Source organism: Melospiza georgiana, chromosome 15, assembly GCF_028018845.1.
Source record: "Melospiza georgiana isolate bMelGeo1 chromosome 15, bMelGeo1.pri, whole genome shotgun sequence".
Taxonomy (NCBI): domain Eukaryota; kingdom Metazoa; phylum Chordata; class Aves; order Passeriformes; family Passerellidae; genus Melospiza; species Melospiza georgiana.
Window position 1 is genome coordinate 760692 of NC_080444.1, and position 22329 is coordinate 783020.

Below are 22329 nucleotides of genomic sequence, written 5' to 3' on the forward strand. Positions count from 1 at the left end.
GCGGTGTCCCGGAAGTGGAGGCGCGGCCGTGACACGTCGCAGGGGCCGCGGCGGCGGGAGCGGGGCCGGGCCGGGGCCGCAGGTGAGGCCGGGACCCGGGCAGGGAGCGGGGCCCGGGCAGGGAGCGCGGGGCATGGACGGCCCGGGGCCCAGGGAACGGGGCGCGGGGCGCAGCGCGAGGTCCCGGGCCCGCGGCGGGGCCGAGCGGCGGGAGGGACAGCGGGCAGCGCCGCGCGGGGCCGCTCGGGCCGGCCGCAACCCGCCTCGCCGGTCTCTTGCAGAGGGGGCGATGTCCGGGTTCGACGGCTTCAACACCGAATTCTTCCAGACCAGTTACAGCATCGAGGACCAGGCGCAGCCCTACGACTACAGCGGGCGGCCGTACAGCAAGTAACTCGTGTGCCCTGCCGGGCGCGGCATCCCGGGGCTCGGCTTGGGGCACCCCGACCTTATCCCGTCCCCCCCTGCCATGGCAGGCACCCCTCCTGCTGTCCCAGACTGCTCCAAGCCCTGTCCAGCCTGGCCTTGGGCACTGCCAGGGATCCAGGGGCAGCCGCAGCTGCTCTGGGCACCCTGTGCCAGGGCCTGCCACCCTCCCAGGGAGCAGTTCTTTCCCAATATCCCATCCAGCCCTGCCCTCTGGTACTGGGGAGCCATTCCCCTTGTCCTGGCACTCCAGGCCCTTGTTCAAAGTCCCTCTCCAGCTCTCCTCTAGGCTTCCTTAGGGTACTTCTGGGACAATCTGTGTCTCCAGGAAAGTTTTAGCACTTCAGCCAGCTGCTGGTTTCTGGAAATGAGTCCCGGTTGTTCTGTTGGATGGAGAGCTGAACTCTCTGTAAATGGAGATCTGAAGGAATTTTGTGTTCAATTCTCTGCCTGGTAGATTTAGAGCAAGTGTTAGAAGATTAAAGGACAAGCCCAATGAACAGTTTTAATTATATGAGTGATCTGCATGTCCTTGGGAGAAGAAATACTGTTCTTCTGCAGCCACTCACTTGGGAACTAGGAATTAGTGTCACCTTAGTGTGCCTGCAGTGTCCTGTTGGCTCCCAGGCTGCAGCAGAGAGGTGTGGAGGGTGTTCCTGGGGCAGGGGGATCCTGGCAGCCCCGTGTGAGCATCCAGCCTCGGGCTGAGGGCTTTGGTCCCTCCGTGTGATCCCTGAGATGGGTGAGCAGGTCAGTGCCTTTTGTGACCTGAACAAATGTGCCCCTGTGCTGGACTCTGCTGACACGAGGAGTTCTGCATTTTCCTTCTGTTTCCTAGTTAAAGATTTTGGAAGTGTTTATGGAAATCTCTGTGGTGAGACTTGGGATAGATTAGCGGCAGGAATACCTGAAGAGTTGTTTAGGGCAGAGGGTGGCTTTGATTGGGGTTTTTTGTGGAGGACCTATGGGACCACGTTGTGGAACTTTTGAACAGAGATGGAAGGGTTGGCTGTGACGTACTGACTGGAAGAAGCTTTGCCTTGCAGGAGGTGTTTGAGCAGCAGCCCTGGGTGTCCCTAACGTGGGGTTGTGCTTTGCAGGCCCTATGGAGGCTACGAGTACCCCCAGCAGGCTGGCTTTGTGCCCCACGACATGATGCAGCAGCCCTACACGGGGCAGATCTACCAGCCCACGCAGGGCTACACCCCAGCCTCAGCACAGTCTTTTTATGGAAGCAACTTTGAGGACGAGCCTCCGCTATTAGAAGGTATAACTTTGCTGTGGCCTAAATCCAGAACTCCTCCTAGTTTGGGGGTAAGTTGGTAGCAGTGTGTGCATTCCCTGCTGCTGCGACTGCTCGGTGCGTTTGTAATTCTCATTGAATTTTTTTAACCTGTATTTTGGCATGTGAAATCCTTGTTCTTGTGTGAACTTCTGCAGTTGGGAATTTGTGCTTTCTTGCTTCACACCAGATTAAATCATTTAACTGGGAGACCTGACTTTGTGGCAAAACACTCAATAGTCCTCACGTTGCAAATAATAATTGTAACTGCCCACTTTGTAAAGTAAGTGCCTGCAGGTGCTGTGAGTTGATTCTTGGTTAGAATGGGAATGTTTCATTGCTAACAAGGAGTGCTAAACACTGCAGAAATGCCTGTGTGGAGTACAGCCTGTGCAGAGTGCCAGGCTGGATATTCAGCTAAGGCTGGCTTGCTGGGATCAGATTCCAGCTTATTTCTGTTATTTTTCACTTCCCAGCGACTGAATAAACTGTTCCTGTTACAGGGTGGAGAGACAGGCATCTGTCACACCTGTCACCTGTCCCCTGGCATGATACCTTCCACCCCTTGGGCTTTTTGATTAATTTATTTGCATCAATAAAACAGGATCAGGGAACTGGGCTGAAAGCACCTCTGTGAACCCAGAGCTCTGTGCTTGGGCTCTTCCCTGCTCCTTCAGAAACCTGGGCCCTTCCTGGCACCTGAGACTGGGCCTGTGTGCAGGCAGCAGGAGGAGAGAGGGGAGGGCTCAATGCCCTGGTGCCCACCATGGATCTGGGGGAGATGGCAACTGGAGAGGCAGGGAACACAAAGAGGGGAGCAAGTGTGGCAGCCAGGAAGGGAGGAAATGAAATCCGTGTTGTGTTCCCTTGCAGAATTGGGGATCAATTTCGACCACATCTGGCAGAAAACACTAACGGTGCTGCACCCCCTGAAGGTGGCTGATGGCACCATCATGAACGAGACGGACCTGGCGGGGCCCATGGTGTTCTGCCTGGCCTTTGGGGCCACCCTGCTGCTGGTGAGGCACTGCCACGGGGCTGCTGGGCACAGCTCTGCTGGGAAGGGCTCCTGGGGCTGGGCACGGGCCAGGAAAGCTCCTCCTGCCCATGCAGTGTCCTGAGTGGGAAGGGACCCCCAGGGATCATCACAGGCCAGCTCCTCGCCCTGCGCAGCACAGAAATTTGTGTGTGCATGGGAGAGGTGCTGGGGCCTCACACTGCTGGGGTGGGTGAGCTCTGTCACACCAGGTGGGATTTCAGTGTCAGCTCCCTCTGGAGCAAACCTGCTCCCACACTGCTTGTGTTGCTCCATGGGGTTGGCACTGCTGGAGTCTGGTCAGTTTTTCTAACTGAGCTTAATTGGAATAATTGTGCTTTAATGGCTCAAAGCTGACAGCAAACAGTGTTCCTTGGCATTGAAAGCTTCAGGGGTTTTAATCTGTTCTAGCTTTAAATGCTTCAGGCACTGCTTGTCATTTCTGCCTGAAATTTCACATTGCTGTGACAGTTAAAACACACTCTGGTACCAAGGGGCCTTCAAGCCTACTTTAATAAGTAACTTCTATTTATGGAAAGTAGGCCAGTCAAATTAATGAACATGTTTAGAATAGATACGTTTCAATTTTCTTTTCCTAAAAATTTATTTCTCCTGTGTGCTTTTTAAAAAAATCCATGGAATGTTGTGGAAGGAAGTGGGCTGAGCCTGGCTCAGAGGTTGCACAGTTGTGCTTGTTTCCTGTGCTGCTTGGGAAGGAGGAGAGCTGGGTCTAAGCACATCCAGTGAGAAGTTGTTGGAGGGGGACACTGGAAGCTGCACAGCCCCCTGTCCTGCAGGGTGCCTCGGGCAGGTGCTGGAGGGGAGGCAGCAGTCTCAGCCTGGGAAAACCAGGAGATGCCCTGAATGCATGGACATAAGCCACATGTGCGTCCCCTGTGCTTCTGAACAAGCAAATTTGGGTTTGGCTTTTTAAAATCTCCCTCAGCTAATCCCAAGTTCACACGCAGTGCTTGGCAGCTCAGCCTCAGCTGTTCCTGGGATTTTTAAAATAGTTCTCTTTGTGCCATAACTTTGTGCATTCTACCACAAATTAAAGGGCTTCAGCTCTGGGTTTGTCAAGACGTTCCTGAATTACAGTTTTGTTGTTTTTACATACCAGTTCTGTAGAGATCATTATTGCAAATAATCAGTCAGCATGAGAAGTCCTTGATAAACCCTAAACAGTTCCTGGGCTGAGATCAGGGAACAATAACGAGATCAGAACCTGTTCATTAAGGTCCACAGAGTCAGGAGGAATTCCAGGCTCCTGGAGCATGAGATGTCTGGGACTGTGGGGGGAAACACTCCCTGTGGGATGGGAGTGAGGGAGCTGGGGCTGGGGAGCAGTGCCTGTGCCCACCCCTGCTGCGTTCCAGGGTGGGTGGGTCTGGTTCCAGGGTTCCCTGGGCCGGTTCCGTCCTGACCCCAGTCCTGTGCTGGGTCCGTCCCGACCCCATCCTGACCCCAGTCCTGTGCTGGGTCCGTCCCGACCCCATCCCAAACCCCGTCCTGTGCTGACCCCGTGCTGACCCGGAGCTGTGCCCGTGCAGGCTGGCAAGATCCAGTTCGGGTACGTGTACGGGATCAGCGCCATCGGCTGCCTGGGCATGTTCTGCCTGCTGAACCTGATGAGCATCACCGGCGTGTCCTTCGGCTGCGTGGCCAGCGTGCTGGGCTACTGCCTGCTGCCCATGATCCTGCTCTCCTCCTTCGCCATCGTCTTCTCTCTGCAGTAAGTGCTGCCGTGTGCCCCTGGGCGCAGGGCCCTGCTGCCACGGGAGGCAATCTCTGCCAGGGGTTGGCAGCTCAGTGCTGCAGCTGTGTGTCGTTTGAGTGTGGCAGGAATCTTCAGCAAGGGCAAGAATTAATTATCAATGCCTTCAGGTATTTACTGGGGGAAGGGGGTGAATCCTGCCTTGACCTCTAAGTCATTAAATAGCTTTTCAATACCTAGGCTCCAAGAGCAAGCTCAGGTTTGTTTTCAGCCAGCTCTGAATCTGACAGGTCTCAGCACCTGTAAAGTCTGAAAATAATTGTTATTGAAGACACAAATTAGGATTATACAAATACAAGAAAATGAGAGTGATTTGTCTTGGCTTTGCAAATTTAGGCACTGAAAAGAAACAGCTTGGCACAGTTGTTGTACTCAGTGCTTTGAAATTTTCATATGCATAGAGTTAATTTTGAGGGGGCTTTCTACCGTCATAACTGACTGATACTCTTCTAAAATTCTAGAATCCCAGAATGGTTTGGGTTGGGAAAGCCCATCCAGTGCCACCCCTGCCATGGCAGGGACACCTCCCACCGTCCCAGGTGCTCCAAGCCCTGCCCAGCTTGGCCTTGGGCACTGCCAGGGATGCAGGGGCAGCCCCAGCTGCTCTGGGCACCCTGTGCCAGGGCTTTCCCAGTGCTTTTAGTGGGAATATTTCATTTAATGCCAAATGCTGAAATTCATCCCAGAACCTACACAAGGTGTTGGCTGAGTCCAGGTGTGACTCCTGCAGGTGGACATTCCCAGGGCTCACAGGAATTGTGTTCTTTCTGCCTTTGCAGGGGGATGATGGGGATTATTCTCACGGCTGGAATTATTGGCTGGTGCAGCTTTTCTGCTTCCAAGATCTTTATCTCTGCCTTAGCCATGGAGGGCCAGCAGCTGCTCGTGGCCTACCCCTGCGCGTTGCTGTACGGAGTCTTCGCCCTCATCTCCGTCTTCTGAACAGACTCTGGGGGCCAAAAGGAAAATCCCAGCGTGGAACGTGGACTTGGACCAGAAACAGCTGCAAACAACTGTCTCGTGTTGCTATCATGAAACTTAGACCTGTTTGAATCACCTGGAACAATGGAAAATGTCTCGTGTTCACTTTTTTAGGACCTTGAATACTGTTTTCAACGACCTGGAGATTCCAGAGCTTTAATACGTGTTCATGCTTATCAAGTTCCTGTGATTTCTTTCCCATTCCTAGATATTTAGAAAAAGTAACTTTCAGTTGTTTATTTGAGGGTTGTGATTTTTGTTCGTTTTGTTTTGTTTTGTTTTGTAGGGGAGGGCGAAGGGTTGCAGTTGCAAATTGGTAGATTTTTATCCAAAACAGTTAAAGGAGCTGCCATGGAATTGGGGGACTCTGGATAAATCTGCAGGAAAGAGGAACCTGTTTCCTGACCCCTCTCACCAAAAATGCACAAATGAACAAAAGTAATTAGAGTATTTCCTGTATTTTAACCAATATCCTCCTAAGCTCTCCAGTCTCAATTATTTGTTCATTTGCTGTGAGAGTATTTCAGGATTTAAGATACTTAAATTATGAAGTAGAAAACAGATGCTTAAAAGTGAAAGGGATCTATGATTCTGTCACACTTGAAACATGACCACATTGGGATGTCTGTAGCTTTATGTTAACTGGGGTTTCTGAAGGACGTGGGCAGAGGTTCCTTCCCTCATGGTGCATATTCTGCTGGGTAGATGAAGAGGAATCTCTCTCACAGTGCTTCCAAGGAAAACACCATTTGGAAAACGTTATGCTTGTCAGTATTGTAGTTATTGTAAAATAATTTAAGGCATATTGATTAAATTTTCCTTAAATTTTGAAAAAGGTGTTTGATTTTCCTAACCTTTATTTTTGATGTTCGCTTACTAAAATAGAGACTTTCTTGTTGAAACAAAATCGCATTTAAAATTGAATTCATTGGGTGGCTTTGGTGTTTGCTACAGTGAGTGAAGAGCAGGAGGGAGCTCCTGTCCTGTGTCTGTGCAGTTCAATAGCATTGATTGCCAATGAGCCTAATTAAACACAGTTCTAGGGCACAGAAGAGCTCCCTCAGCTGCTTGAGCAAGTCAGGTTCTAGCACTCTAATACTGTACTTTGAGAACAGCTAATTCAGCTTAGCCTGCACATTCCAGAGGGAAAGTTCTTACAGCCTTGCAGTGATTCCATAGGTGCCTTCCAGGGTGATCACCTGGGTAATAAAATACTATAAATAATGTTTTCTTTCACCACAGCATGAGCAGACTTCAGTGCACAGGAAGAACAACGCAGTGTTGCCCTGGCAATAGAGCTGCTGAGTTTGGAGGAACCATAGGAAAAGGGATTTATTTAGATTTAAATGTTCACAAAGTCAGCAGTGGAGGACACTGCACGTTCTCCTCCAGCAGTGAGGGCTGACCCAGGAGTTTCCTCTCACAGAATTTAGCAGTTTGTAACTGAATTTCTAAGTGGTCTCTGGGGAGCAGAGAGAAGCAGATGAGGGCAGGAGGTCAAACACTTGACTTCGTGGAGGACTTGATAAAAACCAGTTATGTCTGGAGTGGTTGTCTTAAAGATCCCAAACTTCTGGTTCAGTAATTAATGTGATTGCCTCGACTCTTTATTGCCTTTCCAAAATCAATCCCATCGATTTTCCGTAATGAAGTTTTGTCCTAGTTCTTGCTTCAATTTTAGTTACATTTCAGATGATTCAGTCTCCCAGTCCCATAGAAAGGCAAGAGTGGAAGCTGGAGCTTCCACTCTTGGCAGTGGCTGTGTTTTTCAGGTCCCCTGTGCTGTAGGGCAGCTGCTGCCCCTGGTTCCGTTCGGCTCCGTTCGGTTCCGTTCGGTTCCGTTCGGTTCCGTTCGGTTCTGTTCTTGTCCCAAATTCCCAGGCCCATCCCGTGCCAGCCTGCGTTGTTAACGTGCTGCTGTGTCTGTCACCGCCGTGGGTGTGGATCTGCGGAGGGCCGGCTGCAGGGACAGCACAGCGCAGTTCCCCGGGGCTCTGTGTGCTGGCACCGGGCTGGCACCGTGCCCTGTGGGCGAGGGCTGGGCTGGCACGGCCGGGAGGGGTCACCTGCAGCTGCTGTCACCCGGGGCCGGCCCTGCCAGCAGCAGCGTTCAGGCTTGGTACCGGGTTTGGGGACTGCGGTGGCGACAGAGCTGCCCGAGCCTTGGCCCCACGGCCCGGCTGCTGCCCGGACACGGGGCAAAGCGAGAGCGGCTGGGCCGGGCCGTGCGGAGCCGGGCGCTGCTGTTTGCAGCCTCTCCACTGGGTGGGTCTGCAGCACTCCCGATGTGCTCCGAGCCGGCACAGAGCCCTGGCATGGCTGGGGAAAACCTTCCCGGCCCATCAGCCCCAGCAGTGCCCGACCCGCGGCACAGAGCTCTGGCACCGCTGGAAAAGCCCTTCCAGCCCATGGAGCCCCAGCTGTGCCCGACCCCATTGCAGAACCCCGGCACAGGGCCCTGGCATCGCTGGGAAAACCCTCCCAGCACATCCAGCCCCAGCTTTGGGCCTGACCCCCGCCTTGTCCCGGCCCAGAGCAGCGGGCACCACGGCCAGGAATTCCTTGGGCACTCCAGGGATGGGGATCCAAACCCGCTGCCGGTGTTGACACACTGTCCCTGCAGAAATCCCTGCTGGATGCAGGTCCGGGCAGTGCTGTGCAAACACCCGAGCACCACGGTCCCACTGCGGCACCCAAAGCTGCTGCTGGGCTGCAGCAAGACCTGGGGAGCCTTTCCCTCCTCCTGCCCTCCCTGCTGGTGTCCCACATCAGCAGCAGTGACATTCCCCGTGGTCACAGCCCTGATCCAGGGGCTCTCTGTCCCTGGCAGGGGAAGGGATCCATTCCAGCCATGATGGGGATGCTGCAGGGCCAGGACCCCTCCCCATTCATGGGGAACCTTTGCTGTGTTTCATTCCTTGGGTAACAGGGAATTTCAGCACCTTCAGTCAGAATGCACTGATGCATTCACATGTCTGCACAGTCAAGATGACAATTCCAACACCATGGGGTAGTTTATTTCCATTCATTTATTTAATTATCTGCTTTAAATATCAAAGTCTGTGTGTGGGTTTTGTTGGTTTTTAATTGCACGGGCCTCTCCTCATTTCACTTCTTCATCCCTGGTGATTTCCCTGTCATTGCTGGATACACCATCAGAATTAAGTTTCCAGTGTGCCTATTGACAAAAGAGAAGATAATAATTACAAATGATTGATCAGTGCAAGCCCACATCATTGGATTAATTCTTCCCTCCTTCCCACCACTGTTAATTCAGAATAAATTTGTAGCAATCAAGAGATCTTCACTCGTGTGCTGATGATCTTCATGTTCTGCCTGAGCTTTAATTGAGCTTAAAAGGCCTAATTCTGCCTCAATTCTATTCTTAGTGCTGTTTCAGACCTGATGTAGAGTTTGAATTTGAAGATGATCCTCCTGCCTACACCTAGCTGGGGTTAGTTCCCCCCCCAGTCAGTGTTTCCATTAATTCCCCCATTCCTGGGTGGGGTGGGAGGATGTGGGGTGGCTGTGCTGGGATGGAGCCCACGGATGGAATGGGATGGGATTGCATCCCCCACTCCTCAGACCCACTGCAGGACACAGGGGCTTGGCCAGAGCGTGCCAGGGGGACACAAAGCCCCAGGGCTGGCACAGGGGCTTGGCCAGAGCGTGCCAGGGGGACACAAAGCCCCAGGGCTGGCACAGGGGCCCGAGGGAGTCCTCAGTGAGCCCGGGGAGCTGTGGGGGTCACCCAGAGCGCAGAGGCAGGCTCCCGTTGGGGAACAGCAGGGTTTGCCATCAGCTCTCTCCCTGCTTCTGCCTCTGCACATTCCCTGTTTGCTGCCTGGATTGCTGAGCAGGGGATGGAATAACCACGGGCTCCCTTTCTTGGACCCCCATTATTTCAAACACAGGCACAATCCTAGACCCCAGAGGAAAGGCAGCAAACCGAGTTTTGGACCTGTAAAGCACTGGCAGCAGCAAGATAACACCCATTAAAGCCATCAGGCTGGAGCTCTGAAACCTCTGCAGTTTACCCAGTAATTTGTCTGGAAGGCTGTTCTGAGGGAGCTTTTTCCATGGAAACCTGCAGTGTGATCCCCCAAACAACCCCGAGCGCTCTGCCGGTGTCGGGCTTGTGTTTAGATCCCAGCCAGCTCTGCTGGCCTGGTTGCCATGGCCCCGTTGTCTCCCCAGCCCCGCTGGATGGAGCCCTGCAGGGAGCTGGGGCTGGGCAGTGCCCGTTCTGGGGGGATTGGGCTGGGCAGGGGTGGGCTGCGGCTGCTGCGGGTGCAGGAACGCTGCCAGCCCGTGCCCAGCCCGTGCCCAGCCCGTGCCAGCCCGTGCCAGTCCATGCCCAGCCCCTGCAGCCCCTCAGACACTGACCCCTCTCCCTGCAGAGCAGCTCACAAAGGTGTTGGTTAATTATTGTTATAATTTCTGCACGGCAGAGGGAGGACAGGGGCACAGAGAAGGGGAATGTTTGTTGGGAGCTCACAGAGCAGGACCCTGGCCCGGGCCCCCAGGTCTGCTGGGAAACAACCCCAGCACAACAGCAGAGTGTCTTTGCCTTGTGCTCATCAATCCTGCTCTCACAATGCACCTGCATCATCCTCTGAACCAGGAGCTCCTGACTGCTTTGTTATTGCTGTGGTTCTCGATACTCCTCACCGCTCCCAGGCTTTATCTCAGCACATCTCCAAGGGATTCCCTGCTCAGGCACAGATCCCTAGGGCACATGTCCATATGTGAGTAACTCACCCCAGGCTTTACAGAGGGCTCCTTCCTCACCCTAAAGCCACGGTGCCAGCTGGGCACCCCCTGTGCCCGAGCAGGGGAGCCTTGGGCACCCCTGCGGGCAGGAGGGGGCACGGGCTGGCAGCAGGGACAGCCCGGGCACTGTGGATGGCAGCGGCGGGGTCACGGCTCCGAGCAGCCCTGCAGGGGCACGGACCGGCCAGGGCCACCAAGGCTGGGGACAGAGCTGGGAGGGCGGCTCTGGGCGCCACTAGATGGCAACCGGCTCCTTGCGATGGGGCATGGCAGCCCGAGCGTGCCCGGGGGATGCGGGATGCTGCGGGGGGATGCGGGTGCCATCGCTCCCGGCTGCGGGATGCTGCGGGCTGGCACAGCAGCTGGCACAGCAGCGGGACCCGGTGCCCGGCAGGAGCTGGTCCCAGCCTGGCAAACCCAGCCGGGGCTGGGGCTGCTCTTGGATACGCCTTGGTGATGTGTTTGAGACATCTAACGTGTCAGAGCACAAGAGAGAAACCTTGCCTGCCTTTGATCTGTGAACTATCCAGAGCTTGCCCCCAATGCACAGAACGCTCAGAATGACCAGGTCAATGCACAGAACTCTCAGAATGACCAGGCTGGAGTTGGAAGAGACCTTCAGGATCCCCAAGCCCAGCCCACGGCCCAGCAGCTCAGCTGGTGCAGGGGCTCATTGTGAGGAGAAGGAAGGAAAGGTCGGGGGTTCTGTTCCCAGGCTCTGCGCCTGCTGAGCAAGCCCACGAGGCCTCTGGGTGCCCTGCAGCCCGCCCAGTGCCACCCCAGGTGCCACCCGGGGCACAGGACATGTGTGCGCCCCGCTCCTCCTCATCCTCCCCACAGAGGCTCCCAATCCTCTGCAGCCACGCTAAAATAACCAGAAAGGGGTGGGGAGAATAATGGGTTCTGGCCAAGTGCCACTTCCCTTAGCAGGGAAAAGTTACTGGCTGTTCTAGTGACCTCCACAGTCATTTAACCAGCTACACTTAATTATGCTGAGTAATAGAAAAAAATTCCTTAATTCTGCAAGCAAATTCCTCCTTGGTCGATGGAAACCAGAAATCCAGCGGAGCAGGAAAATGCCTCTGCCTGACAGCGCTGCCTTATAATCTATTTTTAACTGAATTTCTCCATCTCCTTTGTAAAGAAATAACACTTCTTCATTGCCTCTGGCCATAATTAATGTGCCGTAACTCAAGTCCAAGAGACATATAAAACCAGACTTTAAACAGAGCATTAGCTTTCAAGCAGAGCAAATAATTCTGGAGAAAATAGTGTTTTCTGTACTTAAAACTTTCCCCCTGGTTTTCATTAAGGCCCTTCAGCTGCTCAAACACGGAACGTGCTTCCCCAGCCCCGTGCTGGTCTGAGCACGTCCCTGCCCAGGGCTGAGGGATCGTCCCCGCTGCAGGGGCAGCCAGGGGGGCTCACCTGCTGCCCTGCCCTGCCCTGCCCTGTGGGGCTGGGAGGGAGCACTGCCATTGTCACTGCAGAGAGGGGACAAGCAGGGAACGAGGAGCACTGCCATTGTCACTGTGGAGAGGGGACAAGCAGGGAACGAGGGGCACTGCCATTGTCACTGCAGAGAGGGGACACAAGCAGGGAACGAGGGGCACTGCCATTGTCACTGCAGAGAGGGGACAAGCAGGGAACGAGGAGCACTGCCATTGTCACTGCAGAGAGGGGACAAGCAGGGAACGAGGAGCACTGCCATCCTCACTGCAGAGAGGGGTCTCAGCAGGGAATGAACCCTTGGAGGGGTTTGAAGGCCGTGCTCAGTGACCACGGGGCTGAGCTGGGCCCAGCACCCCCAGCTCCCTGCTCTCAGTCACCAGTGACAGGCGGCTCCTGGGAGCCAGGTCCTGCTGGAGCAGGAGAAAAGCACCCCAGATGCAGCACGTTTTGAAGAAGACCCCCAGATCCAGCACACTTTGAAGGAGCCCCTCGTGTCCAGCACATTCTGCAGGAGCCCCCATGCCCAGCCCAAACTGAAGGAGCCCCTCAGACGCAGCCCATTCAGAAGCAGCGACAGCTCCCGTGCAGGACTAACCCCAAGGAGCTCTCAGGGGTGCTGGCAGCAGCAGCCCCAGCCAATGCCATCCCTGCGGGCACCCCTGAGCCCTGGGTGCCACAGCAGCACCACGTTCACTGCCCAGGTTTGCATCCTAAAGGTGCCAGGGGATGGGGTGAGGCCTGGAGCCAAAGTGCCCACAGGTGTGCCCAATGTGCCCAAAGTGCCCACAGGTGTTCCCCATGTGCTTGATTCTCACAGGTGTGCCCAATGTGCCCATTCCCACAGGTGTGCCCAATGTGCCCAAAGTGCCCACAGGTGTTCCCAATGCACTTGATTTGCCCATCCCCACAGGTGTGCCCAATGTGCCCATTCCCACTGGTGTGCCCAAAGTGCCCACAGGTGTTGCCCATGTGCTTGATTTGCCCATCCCCACAGGTGTTCCCAATGTGCTTGATTCCCACAGGTGTTCCCAATGTGCCCACTCCCACAGGTGTGCCCAATGTGCCCATTCCCACAGGTGTTCCCAATGTGCCCACTCCCACAGGTGTGCCCAATGTGCCCATTCCCACAGGTGTGCCCAATGTGCCCACTCCCACAGGTGCCCCTGCCCCGTGCCCCCTCTCCCTCTCCTGTTCCCCAGTGCAGCCAGAGGGGCTCTGGCTGTTCTCTGAGGGTCCCTTTGCTGGCAGGGAGGGCCCTGGCTGCAGGTAAGGGCTGTGCTGGGCTGTGGGGGGCTCCAGGGGGCTGTGCAGTGACGGCTGCAGCGAGACAGAGCTGCTGGGGCTGTTTGTCTGTCTGTGTTCCCCATGTGCCTGGCCCCTGGCCCTGCTCTGAGTGACCCAGTGCTGGTGCTGGGGGTGCCCTGGGATGGGGAACCCCCTCCCCTGGGGCTGGGCAGGTGGTCAGGGCTCTGCTGCACACCACGAGGGAGCCCAGACCCATTTCAGGATGTGCTATGTGGTAAAATAAGTTGTTATGGCAACTCAAATTCTAAAAATAGACCAAGGAGAAAAAGATGATGTACATAAAAATGACCCCATTTCATTTTAATTATGAGGGTTTTAAGTGCCTTCTGTGTGAGGAATTGTGAAGTGTCTGTGAGAGTTTTGCTGCAGCTCTGGGCCTGGAAGGGTCGGGCACTGTGGGGATGCTCCAGAGCCCCCGGGCAGCAGCTCTGGCCAGGCTGGGGCTGAGCAGAGAGAGGCTCAGACTGTGGGGGGTCCTGCCCAGAGGCTGAATGTCCCAGTCCTGAAACTCCATCTGGGGGAAAGCTTCATCTTTGGGCTGAGTTAACAATCCTCCTGAGCAAACCCTGCTGGTGGAAGCTGTTCCATGGCCTGGATTCTGTTACCCCGAGCAGCTGTGGTGCCCCTGCATCCCTGGCAGTGCCCAGGGCCAGGCGGGGAGCCCCTGGGACAGTGGAGGTGTCCCTGCCACGGCAGGGGTGGCACTGGAGGGGCTTGGAGTCCCTTCCCACCCAAGCCAGTCTGGATTCTCTGATCTGCAAGTGCTGGGGCAGGACCTGGCTGTGGGCTGGTGCCTGTGTAGGCAAAGGGTGACAATCAATCATCTTTTGGCATCGTGGCTTCACAGGGAGCCTGCAGCCAGGGTTTGAGCTGCTCTGATGTGCCCCTGGCTGCCCTCGCTTTGTCCCTTTGTCACCCAGCTCAGGAGCTTTGACCCCTTTGCTTTTCCCACTCGTTCTGTGCTGGGAAAGGCAATGCTTGAGCCTGAGTCTGTTCTCTTAAAAACAACGGCAGTGGCACCCAGTGCCATCCTGGGGCTCACCCAGTGCTGCAAAACCTCCAGAGGGTGCCCAGGGCCGGCCCCTGGCGTGCAGGGAGCAGTGAACTCCAGGCACTCTGGGAGGGAGGAGAGCTTTGTGTCAAAAGCCAAGCTGAGCTGCAGTCCTCCCATGAACTGTGGCTGGACTGCCCTGGAGCTGCCAGGGCTGGCAGGGAGGGCTCTGGGCTGGGTCTGGGCACTGCCAGCTCCAGGGGCAGGACGGGCTCTGGGCTGGGTCTGGCACTGCCAGGGCTGTCAGCGCCAGGGCAGTACGGGCTCCCATCCTCACCCAGAGGGCAGAGCTGGGTCTGGCACTGCCAGCCCTGCCAGCTCCAGGGCAGGACGGGCTCCCATGCTCACCCAGGGACACAGGGCAGGGTCGGTGCCGTCCCTGCTGCCCCCTCCCTGCCCTGCACAGCTGGGGGAGCCCTGCACCCTCTGAACACAAACATCTGGCGAGGAAACCTCCCTGGGCACCGAGGGGAGCCGCGAGTGTCAGCTGCACGGCTGTGTGTACCAAATCGGTTTAATTAAATAACGATAATGTAAATAGAGATCTGCGTCGGCCCCGTGTGCCACAGCTGAGGGAGCTGCCAAGGAGCAGGAGCTCCCTGCCTGCTGCTCCACAGGAACAAACTGCCCGGCCGGGCTGAGCCCTCCCTGTGTGTGCAGACACAGAAATGGGGGTGTGTGTGTGCTGTAATTCCTCAGGTGCTGTAAACTTCGTGCCTCTTCCAAATATTTGAGCGCTCCTGTGACCTTCTAAGCAAAACAGGCAGAGTAAACTGTATGCAATCTATATGTGCAGGGGCTGTCAGGGAGAGCTAACATTTACCCACAGCTGGGGCTGTTTATACTGCAGCTGCATGAAAAATGGCAAAGCCAGAGAGAGAGGCTGCTCGGCCAGGAGGCCCGGGGGCTTCGGGGAGGGGATGGGCTGGGATAGGGACAGGATGGCCCAGGGAGTTTGGGGGTGATGGCCCGGGATGGGGAGAAACTGGCCTAGGAAAACAGGGAATGGGTAGGAATGCTGCAGCTTTCCAAGCCCTGGTCTCAGTGCAGTGCATGGAAGTGCTGGGCTCACTGGAATCTGCTCCCCCTGGACAGGAGAACTGATTCCTTCCCCTCCCTCAGCTGTCAATGTACACATCTTGTCCTTTCTTACACATCTAACATCCAATTTACTGCCTGTAAAGTGTCCTGGATCAGGCACCACCTCTGGCACTGCACAGGGGCAGAGCCACATCCAACCCAGGTCAGGGAGAGCCCCAGAGCTCCTGGGGGCTCCCACAGAGCCCCCTCTGCCCCGGGGGCAGGGGGCACCCAAAATGCCCCTCGGGCAGCGCTTGGGACACAAAACTCCAATGTCACGCTTTTCCTTTTGACTCAGCACTGGGGAATTGCCAGGGGCTCACCCTGGGGAGCCACGCTGGCCTTGCCTGAGCTGCCCAGTAAGCAGCACTGGGAGCACTGGGGGGCTTGGTGGCCACAGCATCAGCCCAGCCCTGGGGGCTCCTGAGGGACAGCACACGGGAGGGGAGCTTGGGTGGGCACAGCCCCATCTCTAGGGTGGGCACAGCTCTGGGACCATCCTCCCCAATTCCCTGGGCCGTCCAGCTCTTTCTTCCCCTCCTTGTGCTCCAGGCCCCCTTTGAGCTGCAATCCCTGCGGATTTGGAGGTTCAGGGAGCTCCAGGCCCCCTCTGAGCTGCAATCCCTGCGGATACGGAGGTTCAGGTGCAGTGAGGAGCTGTACCCTGGTGCCCTGTGATGCCAGGGAAGCAGCCTGCCTGGAGTGCAGCTGCCAGCAGTGCTGGCCAGCACGGTGCTGAAATTAAGGACAAATAGGCAGGAGTACATTTTGTGCATGTAGTGTCTGCTGTTGACTCAATATTTCAGCCAAACATATTTACCTGAATATTCATAGTCACTCAGAGGTGCCTGCATCTCCTGAGCTCAGCTAATCATTTGCATTCTGGCAGTGGCCCTGCTTTGCTGCAGCCCCCAGCACTGTTCACAGGGTCCCTTTGGCTTCCAAAGGCCCAAACAGCAGCACGCCTGCCCCAGCCCCAGCAGCCTGGCTGAGCCTCCCCTTTCCCAGGGCAGGGCCCAGATCCCACCTGGAGCTCCTGCGGGGTCAGGCCAGGAGCTGGCAGCGGGAGCTGGGACAGGGGCACCAAGGGCAGGGCTGGCACTGGGCTCCCCTGGGAGGGCCCATCAGGAGCTGATGGTGCTGCTGGCCCTCGGTGCCACCGCAGCCCTGGGGCTCCCGGGGGCTGGGGCAGCTCAGAGAGCCAGAGCCAGTGGGGCTCTGCAGGGACACACACAGCCCCAGGGCTCACTGCGGTGCTTTGTGCTGGGAAGGGAGCTCGGCTTCTTCAGAAAGCAGGAGGGAAAGTTAGAAATGAAAAACAAAGATAACAGAAACCTTTCCCCCTCAAGTGAGCTTTTCCATTTTCTCCACTAAGGAACAGGAGGATGAGGATGTAGTCAGGTGGGGCTTGGCCTCTTCCCCAAGGCCAGCAGGGACAGGAGGACAGGGAACGGCCTCAGGCTGGGCCAGGGCAGGCTCAGGGTGGGCACAGCAGGAATTTCCCCATGGAAAGGGGGCTCAGGGCAGGCTCAGGGTGGGCACAGCAGGAATTTCCCCATGGAAAGGGGGCTCAGGCACTGGCACTGCCCAGGGAGGGTTGGATCCCCATCCCTGGAGTGTCCCTGGAGGTGGCACTCGGGGCCCTGGGGGCAGTGTGGGGATGGGCACAGGTTGGGTGTGATGCTCCTGGAGCTGCTTTCCAGCCCTGGGGATCTGGGATCCTGCTGTGTGCCCGGGCACAGCTCTGAGGGTGCATTCCTGCCCTGCAGCCCTGTGTGTGCTGCAGGCACAGCCGCCCCTGGCAGGGTGGCACACCCAGCCCTGGGTCCCTGCTCTGTGTCCTGTGCACTGCACAGCTCAAGAGAATCCCTGAGAAGCCCGCAGGAAAGCCGGGCTTGGGCTTTCTCCTGCAGTGATGTGGGATATGGCCGGAGGTGCGGGGTGTGGGGAGGGAAAAGGAGCATCATCTCCTCTCCGTTGGCATGAATCACCCGTGTACCAGCACTGCGTTCTTCCTGCCCAGGCTGTGCCACCAAGGCAGATTTCCTTGGCTCACGACTGGGCTTCCAGGTGTGTGCCCAGCATTTCCTAGAATTTAAACCCAAGGCTGATGAGCTGTCAAATAAACAATAATGCTGCTGTTTTAAACCTCTGTTCAGTGCTTGAATAGGGGCTGATTTCCACTGGTGCTGCTGACTCCAATCATCCCAGCTGGACCTCAGGCCCTCCCAAACCTCAAAATTAGAGATAAAATTTTCATTCTTCCACCTATAGTTAAAAGCTGTGAAAATCTTTGTGATTTCTGTCACTAATGACACTTTAACTATTGGATTTTTTACTTTTTTTAATAGCTGGGGAGTCCATTTTTAAATCCTTGCCTTTTCAATAGCTTCATTGCAGTAATTGCCCAGGAAAATCGTGTTGTAGTCGATACCAAAGTGCTCCGGAGCAGAGAGGGAACAGAGTGTCTGTGCCCTGGCTCTCAGCAGCTCCCCAAGGGCGGCCCAGCCCTGCCAGGCTGGCTGTGCCCAGCTGGCGCTGCTGGTGGCCCTGGCTGTGCCCAGGTGCCAGCTGGGCTGTGGGGAGGCCATGCCAGCGCCCAGCACACCCCTCAGGCTGTGCCCAGCAGCCCAGACCCTGCCAGGGGCTCAGAGACCCTGGCATCTCGGGTTTTGTTGTTCATTGCTGCCCCGAGATGTGCAGGGTGTCTCTGCTCTGGCCTGCGCGGCTGAAGAACGAGTCTGGGCTCTTCACTTTTTGGTCTTGGGGTTGTTTATTAATTCTTATCTATAAAATTTTCTTTCTGCCCAGCCCAGATCTGCTCAGCAGGGCAGCCACAGGCACTCTGTGTTGTCCTTTTATACTACAAACTGTGTATAACATATTTACACTTAATTCCCAATACCCATCACCTGTGTTAGACAGTGCACCTCTACTCCAAACAATCCCAAAGTGCCAACAGCACTGCAGAAAATGGAGAACAAGGAGAAGAAAGGCTGGACACGCCCAGATTCCTCCATCTTGTCCCCATAATCCCCGCACCAAAAATCCTAAAATCTACTTTTCTACTTTTTCACCCTGTGATCATTTTGTTATTACACTGTTCAAACCTCTGTGACAATCAGGTCCTAATACAAAGCTGGTAACTTGCTCCAGGGGTCAAAATCACATCCCCAGGTGCTGTGGGCTGTGTGCCAGGGTCTCCGAGCCCCCCCAACGGGGTCCTGGGCAACTCTGGACACCTGGAGGGGTGTCCTGAGTCCTGACACTGACTCAGAGCCCAGAATGCTCCTGTGGGTTTGATCATGACCCATGGAGCAAATTACCAACCTTAGATGAGGAACTGCAAGCCATGGCAAATTAAGCAGAATGGTATCACAGGGTGGAAAAGTAGATTTTGGGGTGTTTGGAATGGAGGGTCAGGGGGCAAGATGGAGGGATCTGGGCATGTCCAGCCTTTCTCCTTCTTCTTCTTGGCCTCCATCTCCTGCTGTGATGGTGGCACTGACAGATTGGTTTAGAGCAGAAGCTCACTGTCTAACATAGGTGATAGGTATTGGGAAGTAATTGAAACAGTGTACAGGTAGTTTTTAGTATAACAAGATAACAGAACCATAGGGCAGGCAGAGTGCCTGGAACTGTCCTGCTGAGTGGACCTCCACGGGGCAGGAGAAAGAATTTTATAGATAAAATACAATAAACAACCTTGAGAGCGAGAAATGAAGAGCCCTGACTCTTTCTTCAAGGGCCGGGCTGGGAAAAGAGACTTTGTGACACATCTGGGGGTCACTGTGAGCAGCAGAGCCCCCGCCCCTGTGGGCAGGTCCCTGCTGTGGAGGCAAAGCCCCTGAGCCAGGGCAGGGGCTGGCTGTGGTTGGGCACTGGGATTGGCAAATGGGCAAATACTTCCCTCCTGTGCACACTGAGCAGCTGTGATGAGCTCCTGTTAAACCCTGGCCACTCTGGTGAGGCCCTGGGTTGATCTCCATGTACAACCCATTCCCCAGCTCTGCTCTGAATGAGCTTAAACATTTGGTGAGGTCTTCAACTGCAAATATCTAATTTCTTATTCAATATTCAGAATTCCAAATGAAATAAATGATCTGTTTACATGCATCAGTCAGACCATCTGGTTCCATAGGAGAATTCAACAAAGAATCCATTAATTGTCACACATGTTTATTCATCATTCTTAATTCATAATTCTTATAAATAATTAAATCAGAAAATCTTCTGCAAATAAACAAGCCCAGTGATTATTTTGAAGCTCCGACTTCCATACCTAAAAGAAAACAAAATTAATAGCTCATGTGAACATCCAAGAAAAGGAAAACATTCAATTTGGTGAGTACATAAAGCGCTAGGATTTTCTGCAACCAGCTCATCCCTTTCATCTTGCATTTAAAACCATAATTACCACTGCCAGCAGAACATGGAGAAGGCAGCAGAGGGAGAAAACAAAGTATGGAGAGAAGTGGGAAAGGAAATGATGTGAGAGCACCAAGAAAAGACAATTTGTGTTCCTCTGCCTGGGCTCTCTCTCCCCATCTCTACCTCTGGGTATTTATAACCCTCTGCTGGGTTGGGAAAAGAATGAGCACAAATGTCCTCTGCTAGAGACCTGGGGGATTAAAAATAGAGGGATGGTCGTGGTCTTTGGAGGAGATTTTGAGGCACATCTGCACAGTGTCCCTGCATCCCTACAGCCTCTGCATCTGGGCCTTTCCCTGCCACTCCAAGCATTATTTCTGGAAATAAAGAGTCCTTGGGCACAAAGTGCTTTCACTGTGAGTGACTTCAAGCTGGAAAATGTGATTCATTGGAGCTAAAATGTAATTTTCAGAGTAGTCATCTCTCTCAGCTTATCTTTGGGGAAAGAGACATCCTGGTGTGCCGGGGTGAAAGGCTGGGACCTGCTCTGCTGTACACAGAGTGTTTTATTACTTTCACATCTCCTATTTTAACTTCATTGTCTGACACAGCCATTACCTCTTCAAGGACAGGGTTTTTAAAGGTATTGGGAGTCTTGCACCTGGAGAATGCTGCAATGTCAGGCACAAAGGCACCTAATGCATCTCTGCCTCTCCTGCCAGTGACACGGCCGGGGCCATTGTGGCCTCTTGGTCTGGCTCAATTCTCCTGCCAGCCTGCTGCAGGTTCAGAAACTGGGGTCTTTATTCCCACAGCCAAGAGGGGCACAAAACTGGTGATGGTTAATGGCTGTGCTGCTCTGCTTTAATAACCTGAATGAGCACAGTGCCACACGGGTGTGACTGGAGGGGTCTAATTCTCACTAACCAATCTAGTAAATATACAAATTCTGTAGCATTTACATACAGCCTATAAGAATCATTACATCACTATCCTGTGTTACATTTTAAACCCTAAAATCTCCTCTTTGGGCCCTTCTGCCAAGCTGTAGGGTCTGCTCTGAGCCTTGGGCCTGTCTGCAAGCAGAGGGTGTTGTTCCATCAAAAGGGGATCACCTTCAGCAGCCACACCATTGTTTTCCAGGTGTTCAGTAACTGAGGGATCTCAAAGCTTGCTTTCATTTCAATCTCGCTTAGAGTTTCTATATTCTCAAAATCTTTTGCCAGACAATCATATTGATAAGGCTTTCCTGTTTCACCTTCCCCAACACCAGGGCTGTCCCGCTCCCCAAGAGCCGGCAGTGATGTTGGCCTACCGATCATCATCCTCCTCCTCCTCCTCCTCGTTCTCCTCCTCCTCCTCCTGCTGCTCCTGCTGCTCCCGCAGCCCGGCTGTGGCTGAGCCACTCGGGGTTCCTGTGCTATCATCCTGCTCTCGGGGTGACTCATCCCGGGGCTATGTCGGCTCTTTACTCACCCTGCTGTTACTGGAAAGTTCTTTCTGCAGAGGCCGGGGATATAAAACTGAAAGCATTCTGGTTGTAAAGTGCCTCAGATAACACAGAGCCCGCTGTCAAAGCAGGGCCTGCCTGTGCAACAGCAATTCCACAACTGCAGCGAGTGCTGAACTCCTCCTGCTCCCATGTCGGTGCTCTTGGTACTGCCAAAACTGAGATTGCCACCACAGAGGAGAGGGGAGGCTGCCTTCTCCTCACATCCAGTTCCTTTCCAGTTGAAAAACAGACTTTTAGTGTGCTACTGCTGGGAGGTTTGGGTGCTTTCTCCAAGATAATGACAATCCCAGAATTTCAGGGATGTGGGTGGTTGTAAACTCTCCCTTGAAATGTGCCATAAAGCAGCAAAGGGAGCCAGAATTCACATTATTTCCTTGTTACACCCTACAGGAGCTGTCATCCAAGGGGTATGTGGCTGTTGAATTAAAGTTTAGCTGAAGAGATTTCAGCAGTGCTGGGGGTTTCTTTTTGTGGCTTTTGCATTGATTTTTCTCTTTTACCCCATTATGTTTCTGAGCTTTCCATCTTTGGCTGGCTGCACCCTCCTCCTCACGGACCCAGCTCCAAATGGGGCATTTTCCTTTAAGAAGGATTTCCCTGAGGAGCAGGTTTCTCTCTCAGGATTCCCCGACTGTACTTTTAATGTCTGGAGTGTTTTCCTTCTCCCTGCGAGCTCCTGGCAGAGCGAGCAGCTCTAAAACACAAATATTTATGGACGAGGCAGCGTTCGGATTAGGGAATGAAGACTCTGGATCGGCTGCTTTGCTTATCTGCTTCAGAGAAAGGCTCTGAGGAGCCCTGGGCATGCTCTGGGACACCAAGCCAGCCTTGGTCCCTAAAGAGCAGCCCAGAGGCACAGAGGCTCGTTTCTCAGGAGGAATTTCTCCATGGCAGGGAGTGTCAGGCACTGGGGCTGCCCAGGAGGGTTGGATGCCATCCCTGGAGATGGCACCCAGAGCTCCGGGCTGGGCACGGGCACAGCTGGGGCTGGTGGGCAGGCAGGGCTGTTCCAGCCCCAGGGGCTCTGGGATTCAGGGATTTCACAGCTTCCTGCAGAGATGCAGCATTTGGCACCATTTCCCAGCTGCTTGGCAACGTGGGCGACGAGGTTATTAGCGCAGGGAATGGTGAGGGAGTGATGGATTGAGGAGCTCTGGGCACAGCTGGGCACTGGGCACAGCAGGGCAATGGTGCTGCATCCCACCAGGGCCCAGCCAAAGCCTCTGGGCTTTAGGAGCTGATTTCTGCTTTTTCCCTGGGTAAACAGAGAGCCCAAGCGGGCTCT

The 22329-nt window shown here is 54.6% G+C and overlaps 1 protein-coding gene across 1 annotated transcript; it reads left to right on the top strand.

The window, feature by feature from the left end:
• On the top strand, window positions 1-6334 carry YIPF5 (Yip1 domain family member 5). The gene is made up of 6 exons (XM_058034752.1): window positions 1-82; window positions 282-390; window positions 1527-1693; window positions 2582-2727; window positions 4295-4476; window positions 5298-6334. The coding sequence occupies exons 2-6, from the start codon at window positions 290-292 to the stop codon at window positions 5458-5460; spliced, it is 759 nt and encodes a 252-aa protein (XP_057890735.1). The 5' UTR covers window positions 1-82; window positions 282-289; the 3' UTR covers window positions 5461-6334.
• The last annotated feature ends 15995 nt before the right edge of the window (window positions 6335-22329 follow it).

Coding starts and splice junctions, on each gene's coding strand:
- YIPF5 (XM_058034752.1), top strand. CDS start 290: ATGTCCGGGTTCGACGGCTTCAACACCGAATTCTTCCAGACCAGTTAC. Junction 391..1,526: donor AGCGGGCGGCCGTACAGCAA/GTAACTCGTGTG, acceptor TGTGCTTTGCAG/GCCCTATGGAGGCTACGAGT. Junction 2,728..4,294: donor TTGGGGCCACCCTGCTGCTG/GTGAGGCACTGC, acceptor GTGCCCGTGCAG/GCTGGCAAGATCCAGTTCGG.